The 19588-nt window shown below is 45.3% G+C and overlaps 1 protein-coding gene across 1 annotated transcript in view; it reads left to right on the forward strand.

Moving 5' to 3' along the window:
- LOC124718709 (homeotic protein proboscipedia-like) overlaps window positions 1-19588 on the forward strand; it is a 626981-nt gene that overhangs the window by 599081 nt on the left and 8312 nt on the right. Inside the window, exons 3-6 of the mRNA XM_047244330.1 lie at window positions 9799-10024; window positions 10112-10223; window positions 17095-17352; window positions 17413-17465. Coding sequence (XP_047100286.1) covers window positions 9799-10024; window positions 10112-10223; window positions 17095-17352; window positions 17413-17465 — 649 coding nt within the window. The remainder of the gene's footprint in view (window positions 1-9798; window positions 10025-10111; window positions 10224-17094; window positions 17353-17412; window positions 17466-19588) is intronic.

Genomic DNA, 19588 nt, shown 5'->3' on the forward strand with positions numbered 1-19588 from the left:
GGGTCCAGGAGAGGCGACGGTCAAGGGTGACACTTCCGGATTCGCCTGATGAATATACCGTTGTCGCAGCGGAGCTCCACGCGATCCTGAAGGTACTGGAGCAGATGAATCGTGTTCAGGGCAGTCTACTGGGTGATCAAAAAATCAGTATAAATTTGACAACTTAATAAACCAATAGATAGAGAGGTAAAAATTGACACACATGCTTGGAATGACATGGGATTTTATTAGGATAAAAAAAAAGTTCACAAAATATCCGACTGATGGCGCTGGACAGCAAAACGTCAGTGACTGCACATGACAATCGTGTATAAAAGGAGCTGTAATGAGAGAGAGAATCAGATGCGCCAGCAGTCGCAGCATGTTGACGTTATCTGAAAAATGGTTCAAATGGCTCTGAGTACTATGTGACTTAACATCGGAGGTCATCAGTCCCCTAGAACTTAGAACTACTTAAACCTAACTAACCTAAGGACATCACACACATCCATGCCCGAGGCAGGATTCGAACCTGCGACCGTAGCGGTCACGCGGCTCCAGACTGAAGCGCCTAGAACCGTTCGGCCACACCGGCCGGCGACGTTATCTGAAAAGCCGCTTTTAGTGAAGCTGTATTATCAGAATGGGGAATGTGCTAGTTCAGCGTTACGATCCAATCACCATAGGAAGGGGATTCGAACGGATTGACAATTGCAGCTGTGGCGAGAATGATTTCGATGTTCGAAGCCACGAGTTATTTAGACGATAGACCCCGTAGTGGCCGACCGAGCACAAGGCGTAATGCTGCTGAGGCAGTTCAGGAAGAAATGGAGAATGTAGCGGGTTCGTCTATGCACGGGGAAGTCAGCGCTCGTGCAGTCGCACGTTACACTGGCATTCCATACACTACTGTTTGGTTGGCACTTAGGCGTACCCTCGGATGCTATCCGTACAAAATCCGTCGGCATCATGAACTGTTACCCGGCGATTTAATGAAGCGGAGGGCATTTGCGGTGTGGGCGTTTCAAAAGATGGCGGAGGATGACGATTGGTTGAGTAACGTGTTGTGGACCGACGAAGCTCATTTCACGCTCCGAGGGTCTGTCAACGCCCACAACTGGGCTACCGAAAATCCTAGAACTGTCGTGGAAACTCCACGGCATGGGTTGCATCTACCACATCTACCGTTATCGGGCCTTTTTTCTTCGAGAAAATTCGTGATTCTGGTTTTGTAACTGCTACCGTGACGGGTGAGAGGTACGCCGATATGTTACAGAATCACATCATCCCCAGCCTGGCTGATAAACACCTGCTGGAACGTACGATGTTTATGCAGGATGGCACTCCACCCCATATTGCTAGACGCGTGAAAGATCTCTTGCGCGCGTCGTTTGGTGACAATCGTGTGCCCAGCCGCCACTTCAGTCATACTAGGCCGCCCGGATCCCCAGACCTCAGTCCGTGCGATTATTGGATTTGGGGTTACCTGAAGTCGCAAGTGTATCGTGATCGACCGAAATTTGTAGGGATGCTGAAAGACATCCGACACCAATGCCTCACCATAAATAACTCCGGACATGCTTTACAGTGCTGTTCGCAACATTATTCCTCGACTACAACTATTGTTGAGGAATGATGGTGGACGACATAGTGAGCATTTCCTGTAAAGAACATCTTTGCTTTGTCTTACTTTGTGATGCTAATTATTGCTATTCTGATCAGATGAAGCGCCATCTGTCGGACATTTTTCGAACTTTGGTATTTTTTTGGTTCTAATAAAACCCCATGTCATTCCAAGCATGTGTGTCAATTTGTACCTCGCTATCTACATTATTCCGTGATTTATTCAGTTTTCAAATTTATACTGACTTTTTGATCACCCTGCTCCGATTCTCTTAGTACCTTACAATCACTGCAGAATCTGTACCCAACTGAGGAGATGGTCCAGCTGATATATGACCAGCTGTACTTGCTCCAACTGCGGGGTAAGGAGGTGTCCTTCTGCTGGGTGCCTGGTCATGTAGGAATATGGGGGCAATGAACAGGCCGATCGGGCTGCCAAGGAAGCCTGCAGATAGCAGGATGTGGTCCAGTGTCCTATTCCCTTGCAGTCTGTCATTTCTGCACTCCACAAGAAGTGCATGGAGTGGTGGGAGGAAGAATGGCTGGCGGTGACGGCCAATAAACTGCGGTTGGTGAAGTCAACAACTCGGACATGGCGTTCCTGCTGCCGGTTGCTCAGGCGGGAGAAGTGACCCTCACCCGTCTTCGGATTGGTCACACATAGCTTTCTATTACTGCGGAAGGATCCCTCGATTTATGATGCTTGTGGCGCGCACATCTCTGTCCGGCACATTTTAACAGAATGCATTTTATACCGTGACGCAAGGGCAGAAGCACAAGTTGATGGGGATCCGCCCTGTGTTTTAGCTAATGATAAGACGTGTGTGTCTAGGGTTTTAAAGTTTTGTGCTTTGTCTGGACTCCGGCCTAAACTTTTAGGCTGGAGGTTTTGGTGTATTGCAAAGTGGCTGGCTCCTCCCTTTTTTCCTTGGGGTCAGCCAGCCACTTCCATCTGCTACATTGTTTTAGCTCCCTCTACCACTTTCTTCTTGTGTTGTCCGTGTTCTACTGCTGACGGCATGCTTCGTCCCACGCTTCGGTGCGGGTAGGCCCATATTTTTCCAACTTTGTTACCTGTGTTTTACGTTCTGTTTTATCTTATTGGTCTGAGTATTTTCTTGACACCCGGGCGCTGAAGACCTTGCCGTCGTGCTCCCATACAACCCTCTCCAACATCATCATCATCATCATCATCATCATCATCATCATAGTCACAAATGTTTATGTGAAGCCACGTAAGACGACTTTGCAGCGTCGAAGGCTATTCGCCGTACGATAGGCGCCATAACGTCCTGAACGCTTTTGATTGCTTTTTCCAGCCGGAAGATGTTGCTCTGAAAACTAACATCGAAATGGAGAAGTGTTTGCGTGGAGGTGCTTCTAGATTTGTGAGGACCTGTAGCTGTAAACTCAGGACGCTCCATTTCAGTCCATATTTCGAGGTAAAACACACGTCAATTGGCTCTTGAATGTTCGCTGACGTCGTACAATGAGAGGGGGTTAATCATCACCCCTAGTGCGCTGACATGGACCCCTAATTTTTGTCGTTAGATTTCTGATAGGTTTGAGTCGCCTAGTCACGATTCTTCTGTAGTAATCTCTTCATATCAGAGTAGCACTTACACCGAACGTCCTCAGCCGTTTGTTGTATGTATACCTATCACCGTTTCCCGCTATAGTTTTATCCCTCTCTGGTTCCCTTTGGTATTGTCGATGTCCTTCCTTGATGATGGTGATGATGATAGTGGTTGGTCATCAGCGCCCGTACAAATCCCCAGTCTGTACACAGTCCAGTCCATCCACTTTCACGAATGATGATGGAATGATGAGGACAGTCGCCTGGCAGAGAAAATCTCCAACTCGGCAGGGAATCGAACCCAGGACCATGTGATCCAGAGGTAGCAACGCTACCCACTAGGCCACTAGCTGGGCATTCTTTCCGTGATATCTTGATGTCTTATTACTCTACCCCTTCTTTCTTCTAGTGTCGATTCTACATAGGACCTCCTCATTTCTTATCAGCAGGGTAAGTCCAGAAGAGCTGGACCACTTTTCTTCAGTATAAAATTCGTGTTTTAAAAACAAAATAAAAACAGTCTCTATTTCGTTTACAGATTTTTTTTTATTTATTAGCAACAGGTTTCGACCCTTTTCTCAGAGCATCTTCAGGTTTCGACCGTCATTATGAAGTAAGGTTGTCGCTACTACTTCTAAGGATCTCGCTCCGTCTGGCGCCACCAGCATTCACAATTGCGGTCAAAAGCCTGAAGATGGTCTGAGAAAAGAACCGAAACCTGTCGCTAACAAATAAAAAATCTGAAAACGCGATCGAGACTGTTTCCATTATATTTTTAGAATTTTATACCGATCGCTGTGCTCCAGAATGCTGTCTAGAATTTTAAAATTTGTGTGTTCTTCAACCTCTTTTGACTTCCAGCAGCATGATTGTACAGAGTGTATTACCGAGGTATCTCCGCTTAACACACAATAGATATAATAAAATGAAAATAACCATGAGTGGTCCATCTTGCGCACAGGTGTATGGGAGAGATGGATTAGTGAACTGGGAGAGATAGACCATAAAAAAATGGCTACACATAAAGAAAAGAGTCAATTAAAATTACGTATTTTTATATGAAATATGTTTTAATGAATACAGAATTATACTGTTAAATATTTCATCATTTTATTGTAAATCTTGATTGAATTCTCTATTGAGTAGTTGGTTTTATTCAAGCATTAGCCTGTGTGTATTTTCGTGATCTTCTACTGAGTCCGCATCTGATGAAAACAGTGAGCTACTTGCAGGATTCTTATTTTTTACCTTCTTTATTCTATTTTTCCCCTTTACTAGTATCTCGCTTTGGTAATCTTTTTGTGTCTTTTTCAGTTTCCTTTCCTTTGTTATTCCTCTAATTTCTTACAGCTTCACTATCTTCTACAGTGTTGAGCCTTTTCGATACAGTTGCTGCTCTCCTCGTAGAATTCATGGTGTTATCAAAGGAAGTAATGGGCGATATTTCTTCCATAAGTTTTATCTGAGTTGGCTTAGGAGCAGTCAGTTTTAAAGTGGTAATTTTGGTAGTTTCTACTTTAGTAGGAGTCCGATGTTGTATCCGTGAATACCAGATAAGGCTGCTCTTTTGATGTCTTTGGTATCATTATCTTTTTTGATGAGCTCTGACATGGTTGGTTGACACGTGTGTGAGATTCCGTTATTTTTTGGTAGAGACGTATCTTCCAACAAACCAGCATAAACTGGAACTGGGACCTTCTTCATTGGGATTATACCACGTGCTTTGAAACTAAATTTAATTATGCTTTTCTCTTCCCGATTAAAATAAGTGGTCTGTCTATACCGAATGATATTGGTCCATCTCTCCCAATCGGGAGATGGATCCTGATTTCTGTCTGCAGGTAGGTAAGACGGTGGTCATTTCATGTTGGTTCCATCCCTACGCCTTTGCCAACATCATTATTGTGGAAAATAAGCCTTAATACAAAAATTATTTAACTGTACGAGAAAATTTTTCAGCTTGTCAGACTAGAGAATGTGATTTATCTCCAGAGCTAACACGAAAACGACAGCAACACGTCTGTTGACAATCTTCCTCGCAAGGAGATGGACCTGCTCTCTAGTGGAGAGTTTCTGAAATACGTCACAGGGACCGTCTCACTCAGTGATGCAGCTCTCCCGGACTTATACTATCCTTAATTTTTCCGTATCCTCCTGCAATACCACATGTCAGCCGTTTCGATTGCTTTGCTTTCTAGTTTTCTCACACCCCATCATTGACTACCATCCCAACAGCCTTGCCACAGTGGTAACACCCTTTCCCGTCAGATCACCGAAGTTAAGCGCTGTCGGGCTGGGCTACCAGTTGGATGGGTGACCATCCGGTCTGCCGAGCGCTGTTGGCAAGTGGGGTGCACTCAGGCCTGAGGAGCTACATGATTGAGAAGTAGCGGCTCCGGTCCTGGAAACTGACATACGGCCGGGAGAGCGGTGTACTGACCACATGCCCCTCCATATCCGCATCTAGTGACGCCTGTGGGATGAGGATGACACGGCGGCCGGTCGGTACCTTTGGTCCTTCATAGCCTGTTCGGGAGGAATTTAGTTTAGTTTTTTATCACTGACTACTGTACTGTGCTGCGCTATAGACGTACGTTAGCAGATATTAGGCCTATACTAGATACTAGTATTCCTTGGCAAGGAACTCTTCAGCTCCGCTATTCTACTTCTTGTCTCCTCCTTCGTCCTTCCAACAAGCATTATTTTGCTTGCAAGGTAGCAGAGTTCCCTCATTTCATCTGCTCTGCGGTTAATTCCGATGTTACGTTTCCTTCTAACCTCATATCTGATGCTCCCTAGTTTTCCAATTTACTCTCAATCCAGCTTATTATGCTTTTTATTCAGTTAACAATGACCTTCAATTATTCCTTACTTTCACAGAGCACAGTAAGCTCATTAGCGAACTTATCATTGACATGCTCTTACTCTGAGCTTTAACATAACTTCTAAACGTTTCTTGTATTTCATCCATTACTTCTTGAATATACGGCTTGAATAGTAGCGGAATACATCAAAGCCATAGGCGCTTCGAGTCCATTTCACCTAGTCTTCTATTTTTATTGTTGCTTTTGCTTGTCATTATTCTTCTTTCCCTCTAGAGTACGCCTATTTTCTGTGGATTCCAAGTAAATAGCAACTTTGAAGCCCTACATCCATCTTTTCCCTTGTCTGCCTCGTATCTTTACCTTCACAGGGATCAACTTCAGAGTCATTTATGGCAGCCAGTAACTACTTCATGTGATCATATTGTACTGTTATAATTGCAATGCGTTTATGGCCCCACATATGCAACTGGTACCTGGGTTTCATAGGATCTATTCCCAAATCAGGTAACTCATGTATAGTAATTTATACTTATAATGTACTGATCACATCCATCTGGGCTACAATTCTTTGAGCAAGATTTGGTCAAATTATCATGCTGCGTCATTTATTCCCAAAAACTATTCAGTATGTCTCGGTGTTGGCCAGTGAGACAACGTCCACACATCAGCGACATGATCACCAAATATCTGGTTTATCAAACACAGTCCTCCACCCCAGAACTTGAATAGCAGTACCACCAGACGTCAGGTCTGTCGCAGACGATATTCCAGTTGCATCACAGTGATAGAATAAGACATCACACTCGTTGCATGTAGTCCCCAAGCCGTTACGATAATTACCAAACAACTGACTTGCCACAAGCAGACCTCTACACACACTTCAGTGGCAGACTCACTACACATCGTGTTTATCTCACATACGCCTCCACTACAGCAGCAGAATCACCAGATACTGAGTTTGTCACATTCAGTCCTGCAACCGTATTACAGTGACAGAATCACCAACAATGAACTTGTGAAAATCAATCCTCATCCACACTTCAGCAAGGTATTCACAAGCTGTTGGTTCTTTTGTATACAGTTCGCTACTTGGATTTCAGTGGTAAGAGTACTAGATATTGGATTTGTTGCACACAGTCCTCCATTGGCACTGCAGTAGCTGAATCACCAGACATTGATATGCTGCATGCAGTCCTGAAATCATATTTCAGTGGTGGAATCGCCAGACATTTAATTTGTGAAATGTAGTCCTACATCCGCACCTAAGCAAGACAATCACATGATACTGTTTCCGTTGTATATAGTTCTCCACATGGACTGAAGTAGTAAGATCACTACGTATTGGGTTTGTTCCATGCAGTCCACCACCCACACTCAAGTGACACAATCACCAAATGCTGAGTTTATTGCACGCAGTTCCGCTCACACTATAGCGACAGAATCACAAGAAACTGAGTTTGTCACACACAGTCGAACGACCATATTTCACTGGCAGAATCAACAAACATTTGGATTTGTGAAACGCCATGCTCCACCCACTTTCATCTAGAGAATCACAAGTTAGTGGTTGAGTTGCATGCAGATTTCCACTTCTTCAGTGGTAAGATCACTAGATACTGGACTTGTTGATCACTGTCCTTACCCCACACTTCAGTGACTGAATCACCAGGTATTAGATTTGTTGCACACAGTCCTCTACCTGCAATTCAGTGGCAATATCACCAGATATTGGGTTTGTCGCCTGCAGTCCTGCAGCCGTATTTCAGGGGAAAAATCACCAGACATTGTATTCGTGAAATGTAGTCCAGCATTTACATTTCAGCAGGAGAATCACAAGATATGGTCTCTGCTGTATGCAGTTCTCTACTCTGGCTTCAGTAGTAACATCACTAGGTATTGGGTTTGTTGGACGCTGCCTCTGCCGGCACTTCAGTGGCAGAATCACCATATATTGGGTTTGTTGCATGCAGTCCTTCATCCTCACTACCCGATCAGGATCACCAGATATTGAGTTGTCACATGCAGTCCTGCAACCGTGTTTCAGATATAGAATCACCACACTTAGGATTTGTGAAATGCAGTCCTCAATCCACACTTCAGTAGAAACTCACAAGATACTAGTTCTATATGAAGATGGTATCTGTTTTTTCAGACATGCCCGAAAGAACACATACCATCGGTGACCAAGCAGCTCTCTTAGAATGAAATGATAATTAAATCAAGACCCTAAGCTGTCGACAGACGTTGATATACATCAAAGGGGACAATTGAAAATGTGTGCCCCGACTGGGACTCGAACCTGGGATCTCCTGCTTACATGGCAGGCGCTCTATCTATCTGAGCCAACGAGGGCGCAGAGAATGGTGCAAGTGTAGTGATTCATCCCTTGCACGCTCCCTGTGAGACCCACATTCCCCGCTTCATGTCCACACACTACATTCGTAGTGCCCCTGCCCATTACACTCATTACTCGCGGCAGACAATCTTACCGAGTCCCGCAAGAGTTCGGACAATGCGTGTGCACCCAGCACAAGAGAAGAAGATCAATGGCCGTTTGTTGTTGTTGTTGTGGTCTTCAGTCCTAAGACTGGTTTGATGCCGCTCTCCACGCTACTCTATCCTGTGCAAGCTTCTTCATCTCCCAGTACTTACTGCAACCTACATCCTTCTGAATCTGCTTAGTGTATTCGTCTCCCTCTACGATTTTTACTCTCCACGCTGCCCTCCAATGCTAAATTGGTGATCCCTTGATGCCTCAGAACATGTCCTACCAACCGATCCCTTCTTCTTGTCAAGTTGTGCCACAAACTCCTCTTCTCCATAATTCTATTCGGTACCTTCTCATTAGTTATGTGATCCACCCATCTAATCTTCAGCATTCTTCTGTAGCTCCACAATTCGGAAGATTCTATTCTCTGCTTGTCCAAACTATTTATCGTCCATGTTTTACTTCCATACATGGCTACGCTCCATACAAATACTTTCAGAAACGACTTCCTGACACTTAAATCAATACTCGATGTTAACAAATTCTCTTCTTCAGGAACGCTTTCCTTGCCATTGCCAGTCTACATTTTATATCCTCTCTACTTCGACCATCATCAGTTATTTTGCTCCCCAAATAGCAAAACTCCTTTACTACTTTAAGTGTCTCATTTCCTAATCTAATTCCCTCAGCATCACCCGACTTAATTCGGCTACATTCCATTATCATCGTTTTGCTTTTATTAATGTTCATCTTATATCCTCCTTTCAAGACACTGTCCATTCCGTTCAACTGCTCTTCCAGGTCCTTTGCTGTCTCTGACAGAATTACAATGTCATCGGCGAACCTCAGCGTTTTTATTTCTTCTCCGTGGATTTCCTTTCATTTCCTTTGCTGCTTGCTCAATATACAGATTGAATAACATCGGGGAGAGGGTACAACCCTGTCTCACTCCTTTCCCAACCACTACTTCCCCTTCATGCCCCTCTTCTCTTATAACTGACATCTGGTTTCTGTACAAATTGTAAATAGCCTTTCGCTCCCTGTATTGTACCCCTGCCACCTTTAGAATTTGAAAGAGAGTATTCCAGTCAACATTGTGAAAAGTTTTCTCTAAGTCTACAAATGCTAGAAACGTAGGTTTGCCTTTCCTTAATCTTTCTTCTAAGATTAGTCGTAAGGTCAGTATTGCCCACGTGTTCCAATATTTCCACGGAATCCAAACTGATCTTCCCCTAGGTCGGCTTCTACCAGTTTTTCCATTCGGGTAAGATCACTAGGAACTGAGTTTGTTGCATGTTGTCCTGCAGCCGCACTTCAGTGGCAGAATTACCAGATGTTGGATTTGCAGCAAGCAGTTCTCCACTCCTCCAACAGAAACACCATATTGCATTTCAGCGGCAGGGTCACCAGACATGAGGTTTGTGGCATGCACTGCGGCAGTCGTTTGGTGTGGTCTGAGGACTCGTCCTCCGCTTCTGCAGGCGGTGCCGGCAGCTGCCAGAACTGTGACATCGCGGCACCCGGCGCGCAGCCGCCGCCCCCGACGTCCGCCTCCGGTCCGGGCGCGGCGCCGCCGCCCCCCGTGACCGCCGCCTCCGGGGGCGGCACGGGCACGGCCAGCTCGGGGGCGAGCAGCGTGTCCAGCTCCATCAGCAGCGCCTTCGACAAGATGGCCACCGAGGACGACTCGCGCTCCACCGGGTCGCCACCTGGCGGGCCGCACCAGCAGCACGTACGTACCAGTCTGGTCAGTCTTCTCACCCAGCAACAGTACTGCAAGATTGGGCGTCCACATAGCAGGTGGAGACAAGACACTTTGTGGTGTCACCGCCAGACACCACACTTGCTAGGTGGTAGCCTTTAAATCGGCCGCGGTTCGTTAGTATACGTCGGACCCGCGTGTCATCACTATCAGTGATTGCAGACCGACCGCCGCCACACGGCAGGTCTAGAGAGACTTCCTAGCACTCGCCCCAGTTGTACAGCCGACTTTGCTAGCAATGGTTCACTGACAAATTACGTTATTTGCCGAGACGATAGTTAGCATAGCCTTCAGCTACGTCATTTACTACGACCTAGCAAGGCGCCATTATCATTTGCTATTTATCTTGTGATGCATGTACCGTCAGACCGATGTTCACCAATTACGGATTAAAGTTAAGTATTCCAGAAGCTACGTACCTTTTTTGCTAGTCTCTATTCGTTTAACTGTTCCAGACCTCACGTCAGCCTGCGTGAGCTTAAACGCGTGCCTTTCGGCTTCCTCTCATAGTGGCTTGGCTGTCTTGCCAAGTCACAACACACTTCGCCCCACTTCTCTCCACTTCAGCCTACCGCGTGGAATCTGGAGTGCAGTGGTTCATTCATCACATAAATGCCAGACACGTCTCATAGATTACAATTCCCTAGGATTTACACTCTAAGACAAAAGTAGAAGACGCGCACGAAGGAATTGTCTGAATGGGGCGTGATACGTGTTACAAACCGGACACAATAGGAAGGACCAGGCCCCTTTGCTTTTTTTCTTTTATCACTCGTTCATTACATCAGAGAAATACACATTTTAAGACAAAGTTTTACGACATGAAATATTGCTCCCAGTAAAGGTTAACATAAGCAGTGACAAAACTTAGTTCTCCTAAGGGTTTCTGCTGGCAACAAATTTTAAGGAGGCAATGTAAGGTTAATATAAATTCAGCTCAAACACGTAGATAGTGACTGAATCACGACACAGACACTTCAACAATTTCGGCAACAAATAAATAGCGTGAATTTGTACTCACAGTAACCAACTACTCAACAGCCTTGCCACTGAATACGTAGTAGGCCATTTGGAACGAATTGGGAACACCCAGCAACTAGGGGGTTTAATAGCAACAGTCTTTAAATGTCTTGCTCCCCATTAAATAAAAAAAAACTTACAGTAATTAAATGAATAACAAATCGAACATACTACGCTCCACTCACACTCTTCAGTGGAAGCCAAGCCACAATGAAGATTCCATTAACTGACTAGCACTGAATCACACTAAAGCTCATCTCCGTGTTACCAGACACACGTGGGGCAAACTTATACAAGACAAGATTTTGAAGGGAGCACATCAGTAAAACCGGTAGTGGAGCTAACTCGTGCCACTGAAAATTAAGGTACTAGATCGGGGTAAGAGGTGGTATACAATGAGGTTGCCTTAGTGCTATACTGCGCTCCAAAATATTAATTCATATGGCCAATTCAAAATTAAGTACACATAAACCAGCATTAATTAACGAGGAGTGAGACCAGGTCGCTCGAAGGGAGTCACTTCCTGCTATACAAGTAAACATTTAACCAAGCACAAGGTAGGAACCTCAAAGAGAAAATTCAAATAAAACCCCGCAAAAGAATATAAAGGGCAGGGAACCCCAACTATTTAAATTTAAAAGAATTAGCTCTCCCCAAAGGCAGTGTAAACGCTAAGGCCACACTTAAGAGGCCACCAAAACTGGTTACAAAAAGTCTTATACATTTGTTCCTTTTCTTTAAAAGAAACACAAGGCTGCTTATCTTCTGCTTGACGTCCGGTATGGCTCGTGTAGGATACACCAGGCAGCAATCCAAGCTAGGCGGTCGCAAGGCACGGCGAGCAAAATCAGGAGAGCAGACAGGCAGGCAGCCAACACGTATCCTCCATGCTGAACCGGCAGACCGCGTACAACGAACTCCACATATACGTGGTTGCTTCCCACCTCGTACCTCGCGGCGTCTCAGCAGGTAGCCCGAGCAAACGTCAACTGCCAGTCGCCCAGCGAATGCGGAAAACAACAAGGCAAGCAAAGGTGAGAAACCTCGAAGGATCGATAATGGACATCCAAGAGACTGGCGCGCCAGTAACGAACGCCACGGCTCAGGGTGGATATACGTGCACTTGATGTACATGTACGGACAAACAAATGATTATACACTGAAGAGCCAAAGAAATTGGTACACCCTCCTAATACCGTGTAGGGCCCCCGCGAGCATGAAGAATTGCCACAACGCGACGTGGCATGGGCTCGACTAATGTCTAAAGTAGTGCTGGAGGGAACTGACATCATGCATCCTGACCGGCTGTCCATAAATCCGTAACAGGGGGTGGAGATCTCTTCACAAAGCACTTTGCAAGTCATCCCAGATTTGCTCAATAATGTTCATGTCTGAGGAGTTCAGTGGCCAGCGGAAGTGTTTAAACTCAGAAGAGAGTTCCTGGAGCCACTCTGTAGGAATTACGAACGTGTGTGGTGTCGCATGGTCCTGCTGGAATTTCCAAGTCTGTCGGAACGCAGAATGGATGCAGGTGATGATAACAACACGTTGATTCCATACAAATGGCCACACGAGTTCAAATTATTATTGTAATAATACTCGAAATTAGAAATTTTACGTATTGTGGTTTTTGCATAGTCACTTGTCCTTTTGGGGCAGAGCCCTATATGGTAAGGTCTGCGTTTTCGGTGATACAGGTTACACATTTTAAACATTCTGCGTGGTGTCTGTTTGTTCTATATCGTGTCTCCCTACCACTTTCGCGCAACGACGCTCTGAGCGTGTTTTTTAGGGAATTGACTAGTTTGAACCTGGGACCTGTTGCTGGTAAGGAGACGTCAGACCACACATGACATGTAGAATTCAGAAGAGTTTAGTGTGACTAGCGATGATATAACCAAATACTTAATGATTTCAGCGTCAGCTCCACTGCACTCCCTGTAAAAGAATCTTAATACTAACTAAATTTAGTGGAAGAGGTTTAAGGCTTTCCTATTTTTAGTTAGCTGGTAAAATAATGTCGAAAAAGCAGTTAAGTTTACCATTGGAAATTTTATTCTACTCACAAAACATCGTTTATAAACTGCACTATTGATAAAAGGAAATGTTTTAATACAGGATGGTAAAAACCGACTGTGTTCAACAAAAATGTGAACGAATATTCCCTGAATGGGTTTCCAAGTTCTACAATGGATCAAAGGATGTCCTATGCCATATCACATCTATAATCTAGGTTTAAATTAAGTTTCAAAAATGGTCTACAGTGACCCTCAATTATCTTTAATTACCTATCTAACTTGTCGTAAATTACAGTGGCTGACGTGGCTTCTCAATAACTATATAACAGAAACATAATCGCATTTCAGATTTTTACTTCAAGTGGCAAATGTGAACACCATGAGCTTTAATTGACGATCGACACTAGTATTACGCAAAAAGGGGGTGTAACAGATGAGACTTTTGCAGTTCTGAGTGAAGCTTTATGCGCTGTTATACGGCATCGCGTGCGTTCATTACCTTGCCGGTGTTCGTCAGGGGGCGGCGGGCAGCACAGCTCCGCTCACCTCGCCGTCTCGGAAGCAACTCTCTCCTAAATTCTCCTTACTACAATTTACCGAACTTAGTCTAAACAAAACTATCTGGCTGTGTTTTCATCTGACCAATCAGGGTCTCAATGTTAACCTTAAGCTCTGCCTACAAAAATTCTGTCTGTCCAATGAGAAACGTTATACTTTTCGTGGTGGGGCAATGTTTTTAAAGTTTGCAATGTAACAGAGACGCGAAAAATCTCACGCCAAAACTTGTAGCTGGTGTGGTCCTTTTAGCGTTATCGTAAGATCTATACTGTTCTTCTGGAGGGCTCTATCTTTTAACATGGGCTGGGGGGTGGTCCTGATGTAACAGAGACGCGAAATAGTGTCACGCTAAAACTTGCAGCTGGTGTGGCCCTTTTTGTGTTATCGTAAGATCTATGCTGTTCTTCTGGAGGGCTCTATCTTTTAACATGGGCTGGGGGGTGGTCCTAAAGTAACAGAGACGCGAAAAAGTCTCACGCTAAAAACTTGTGGGTGTGTGGTCGTAGCGGTTAGCTGGCGACGTTGGTGTCCGTCCCTTATCGTAGGGCCTTCTCGCTTAACACGGTTCTGCTCTCGGCTTCTGTTCTCGTTTTTCCCCTTGGAACTGCGTCTGTCTCACGGTGGGAAGGTATGACATGCATTTAGGCATTCTTGTGTTAGTCTGTGGTATTCCATTTGCTCACTCGTTACTCGTATTACTTTGGTTAATTTAATGTCACGGTTTATTCGGAGCTATGTGACATACTACTGGATTTGCTTATCATGTCAGGGTTTTCATGGAAGGTGTTGGATTTGCCTGACACCTTACAACATTGCGTTTGGTTCGTGATACGACGTCTTGCAGGTAAGGTGGTGGAAACAATGGACTGCGATTTTGGTGATGACGAGTCTCATCTCGAAGTTTTCCTTTGTCCATGTTCAGTCAATCTACGTGCCTATGCTCTAAAATTCTGTAGGTGGGTCTTCTCTTTTTTCCTTAAATGTTTTCAGCAGACTTCCCAAAATGATGGTGTTGGGTAAGATCGGGTTTATCCGTAGGTTCCCTCGACAGCACGTATACGAGTCTGGATCGTGTTCTTTTGCACACTCTGATACCTTTGTTTATAAAGTCGCCTTTACTCTTTCTAGTGTCGTTAGATTCTTCACTGCGAGTGAGATCCGGTGATTTCTGTGCAGTACGTCAGTATTAGCGAGAGTGTGGCTCTGAATAGTGCCGTTGCTGTCTCTAGGCCAGGAATCTAGTGTGTTCTATTTTATGGGTAGCCAGTACTGCTTTATTGATTTCTCTGTTACATGTTTTATGAAACATTTTGCAGTTGTTTGTATCGTGACGACAGAGTACTTGAAGTCTGGTACGATTTTGAGTTTTCTCTCCCGTGTGAAGATCTCAACTGGTGCAGGTGTTCTTCCTCCATTTCTAAGCACTGTCGTTCCTGTTTTTCGGAGCCGTGTTCGACATACCAATCTTCCACGTCGTTTATTCTTACAGTTTTGCAACGTCATTTCAGCCTATTTCAATATCGTCTGAACAAGCGTTTGAGATTACAGGCTAACCATTGCGGTATTCTTACGATTTCTTCCTCTACCAGGGATAAATAACAGAGCACACAGAGGGTGCCTCTAAAGTAATCCATTTGACTGGGGTATAGTCTCTGATGGGTAGGTTTTCTGAGACCTTTATTTCGTTCTGTTGCAGTACTGCGCATATGATTCGTGTCCAAACATTGTCTTCACTTCGGTCTTCCTCTAGTTTGCTTTCACTACCTTCCCGTTTTTAAAGCGAAAGGCTTTAGCGAAATCTACAACTGCTACATAAAACTTCTCTCTTCTTTTAAGGGATTTCCGTACACACTTTAGAGCTTTTCGTAAGCACTTTAGTACGAGTTATGTTGCGCTCAGAGCTAATTTTCCTTTCCTGAATCCCGTCTGGTTTTCGGAGAGGTGTTCATCGAATTCTTTGATTTATTCTTTCCGTTGATATTTTAGTGAATATTTTGAAACGTAAGTTTTCTGGTGCTATGCCTCTCAGTTTGCTAGGGTCTTTGGGACACCCCCCCTTCCTCCCTAATATAGCACTTTTGGTGTTCACTGTCTCCACTCTTCTAGAATGGAGGCTGTTTCTATGCGCTTGTTGTAGAGTTTTCTCGGATTGGCGTTAGTATATGGGCTGCGTCTTTTTAAATGTTCGCTATACAACCTGTCAGCACGTGCAGCTTTTCTGTTTTTGGTGTTGTTAACGGCATCTTTGACCTCTTCTATAGCTAACGGAACCCATTCCGTAGTTGTTTGGTGCAATGTCTCCTGTTTGGCCTCTCATATACCACTTGATCCTTCCTTGATGAGTACGCAGTTGGTGTGACTCACATTATGTCATACTGATATATTTCCTTTTTTTTTTAAAAAAAAAAGGGGGGGGGAACACACCGACCTTTGATTATTTTATTGTTTATATGAGTACAACGCAGGTTTCGGGTTTTTATACCATACTCAAATAAAATATTGCCTCCGCACGAAACGTCAGGTGTAATATTACCATGGTGATTTCGTAGGAAGGCAATATTTTTCTTAATTTATGTCCATCTTTGAGCCTGACGGCATGTTAAGTGTCCTGAAATATATTTTAAATATATGAAATAACATATCTGAATATGGCATAAAAGTCCAAATCCTGGGTTGTACTTAAATTAACAATAAAACAGTCAAATGGCGGTGTGTTCTTTTAAAAAGATACTGTAGTTTAGCAACATTAATAACTATTTTTTCCGGCTTGTTTTCTGGGGTTTAGTGCAATGTGTGGATCTCTTGTGGCTTTTTCCACCAGTTACTTCCCTCCTCCTTCCCAGAATGTTCTCGTCTTTCCTTTCAGAGGTTTCTCATAGACATATCGTTTCTCGGCAAAGTCCTGAGGAGTGTGAAATATAAAGAGCAGGCAATATTGTGAGCCTGAGAGGATTACATTAGCTTACATTGCTCGGAAAGACAAATTCACAGTTTCTGATAATCTGTTCATCAATACACTCGTAAATCTAGCACCGTCATTGATAACTGCTTATCACTGTACGATTTTCTGTAGCCTTCGTGCTGTACATTGTGATGAATAGACGTGCAGATGGAGTGTTGGTCTTACTTGATGTGATGCAGGGTCTCAAAAGCAGACGTGCTGCGTCGCAGTATAACATTTTCTTTATTATTATTTTTATTAAGAAATGGTTCGACGTTTTGACGTTCGCGTCCGCACTGTGCAGGCGGCGGTGAAGCAGGAGTCGGCGGCCGCCGCGGGCAAGACGCCCCCGCCGCCCACGTCGCTGCTGGTGTCCACCAAGCGGGAGACCGTCTCCGTGCTGGACTCCGCGGCGCTCACGCCCGCCTCCACGCCCAGCCCCGGGGGCGGCGGGGGCGGAGCCGGGGGAGGGGTGCCCGGGGGTGGAGCCTACGGCCGGCCGCAGACCGGGGTGCCGCCCCCCGGCGTGCTGAGGGGCGCCGTGGCCGCCGCCGCCGCTGCCGTCGCCACCCCCGCCTCCGCCGCTGGGGGCAGACGCGGCGCCGCCCCCGTCGCCGTGCAGCAGCCGTGCTTCAGTCCCCAGAGGCTCTACCAGGACAACAACCCTTTCCTCAGGTACGAAAAAATGCCTAGGTAAAGTACACTGAGGTGACAGACACTACTGGCCATTTAAATTGCTACAACACGCAGATGACGTGCTACAGACGTGGAATGTAACCGACAGGAAGAAGATGCTGTGATACGCAAATAATTAGCTTTTCAGAGCATTCACACAAGGTTGGCGCCGGTGGCGACACCTACAACGTGCTGGCATGAGGAAACTTTCCAACCGATTTCTCATACACAAACAGCAGTTGACCGGCGTTGCCTGGTGAAACGTTGTTCTGATGCCTCGAGTAAGGAGGAGAAATGCGTACCACCACGCTTCCGACTTTGATAAAGATCGGATTGTAGCCTATCGCGGTTGCAGTTAATCGTATCGAGACATTGCTGCTCGCGTTGGTCGAGATCAAATGACTGTTAACTGAATATGGAATCGGTGGGATCAGGAGGGTAATACGGAACGCCATACTGGATCCCAACGGCCACGTATCACTAGCAGTCGAGATGATAGGCATCTTATCCGCATGGCTGTAACAGATCGTGCAGCCACGTCTCTATCCCTGAGTCAACAGATGGGGACGTTTCCAAGACAACAACTATTTGCACGAACAGTTCGACGACGTTTGCAGCAGCACGGACTATCAGCTCGGAGACCGTGGCTGCGGTTGTCCTCGACGCTGCATCACAGACAAAAGCGCCTGCGATGGTGGACTCTACGACGAACCAGGGTGCACCAATGGCAAAACATTTTTTCGGATGAATACAGGTTCTGTTTACAGCATCATGATGGTCGCATCCGTGTTTGGCGACATGGCGGTGAACGCACATTGGAAGCGTGTATTCGTCATCGCCATACTGGCGTATCACACCGCATGATGGTATGGGGTGCCATTGGTTACACGTCTCGGTCACCTCTTGTTCGCATTGAGGGCACTTTGAACAGTGGACGTTACATTTCAGATGTGTTACGACCCGTGGCTCTACCCTTCATTCGATCCCTGCAAAACCCTACATTTCAGCAGGATAATGCACGACCGCATGTTGCAGGTCATGTAGGGGCCTTTCTGGATACAGAAGATGTTCGACTGCTGCCCTGGCCAGCACATTCGCCAGATCTCTCACCAATTGAAAACGTCTGGTCAAAGGTGGCCGAGTGACTGGCTCGTCACAATACGCCAGTCACTGCTCTTGATGAACTATGGTATCGTGTTGAAGCTGCATCGGCAACTGTACCTGTACACGCCATCCAAGCTCTGTTTGACTCAATGCCCAGGCGTATCAAGGCCGGAGGTGGTTGTTCTGGGTACTGATTTGTCAAGACCTATGCACCCAAATTGCGTGAAAATGTAATCACGTGTCAGTTGTAGTATAATATATTTGTTTAATGAATACCAGTTTATCATCTGCATTTCTTCTTGGTATAGCAATTTTAATGGCCAGTAGTACAAAAGGGTTGTGCATTACTGGAACTGTCACTTGTAGTCAGGTAATTCATGTGAAAAGTTTTCAGTCAGATGATGTATGTGAAAAGCTCTCTGACGAAGTTATAGCCGCACACCATGAATTAACAGACTGAACGGTAACAGTTAGCCACATAGGACATTTCATTTCCTTAATCTTTAGGGAATTCAATATTCCGCTATCCACTGTGTCAAGAGTGTGCCGAGAATACCAAAATTTCAGGCATTACCTCTCAGCTCGGACAATAGAGTGGCTGACGGCCTTCACTTAACGACCGACAACAGCGGCGTTTGCTAGAGTTGTCAGTACTAACAGACAAGCAACACTGCGTAAAATAACCGCGACTGGCTTTGCTATCAGCACGACATCGCTTGCAGCGCCTCGTCTGTACTCGTGACCATATCGGCTGCACCTTAAACTAGTATTCGTGTCGTGGACAGATGAGTCACGATTTCGGTTGGTAAGAGCTGATGGCAGGGGTTTGAGGGTGGCACAGACCCCATGAAGCCATGGATCCAAGTTATCAAGGCACTGTGCAAGCTGGTGGTGGCCCCAAAGTGGTGTGGGCTGTCTTTACTTGAAAGGTTCAGGATCCTCTGGTCCAACTAAAGCGGTCATTGTCTGGAAATATTTACGTTCGGCTATTTGGAGTTCACTTGCAGTCACTCATGGCA

This window comes from Schistocerca piceifrons, chromosome 10, assembly GCF_021461385.2.
Source record: "Schistocerca piceifrons isolate TAMUIC-IGC-003096 chromosome 10, iqSchPice1.1, whole genome shotgun sequence".
Lineage (NCBI taxonomy): Eukaryota > Metazoa > Arthropoda > Insecta > Orthoptera > Acrididae > Schistocerca > Schistocerca piceifrons.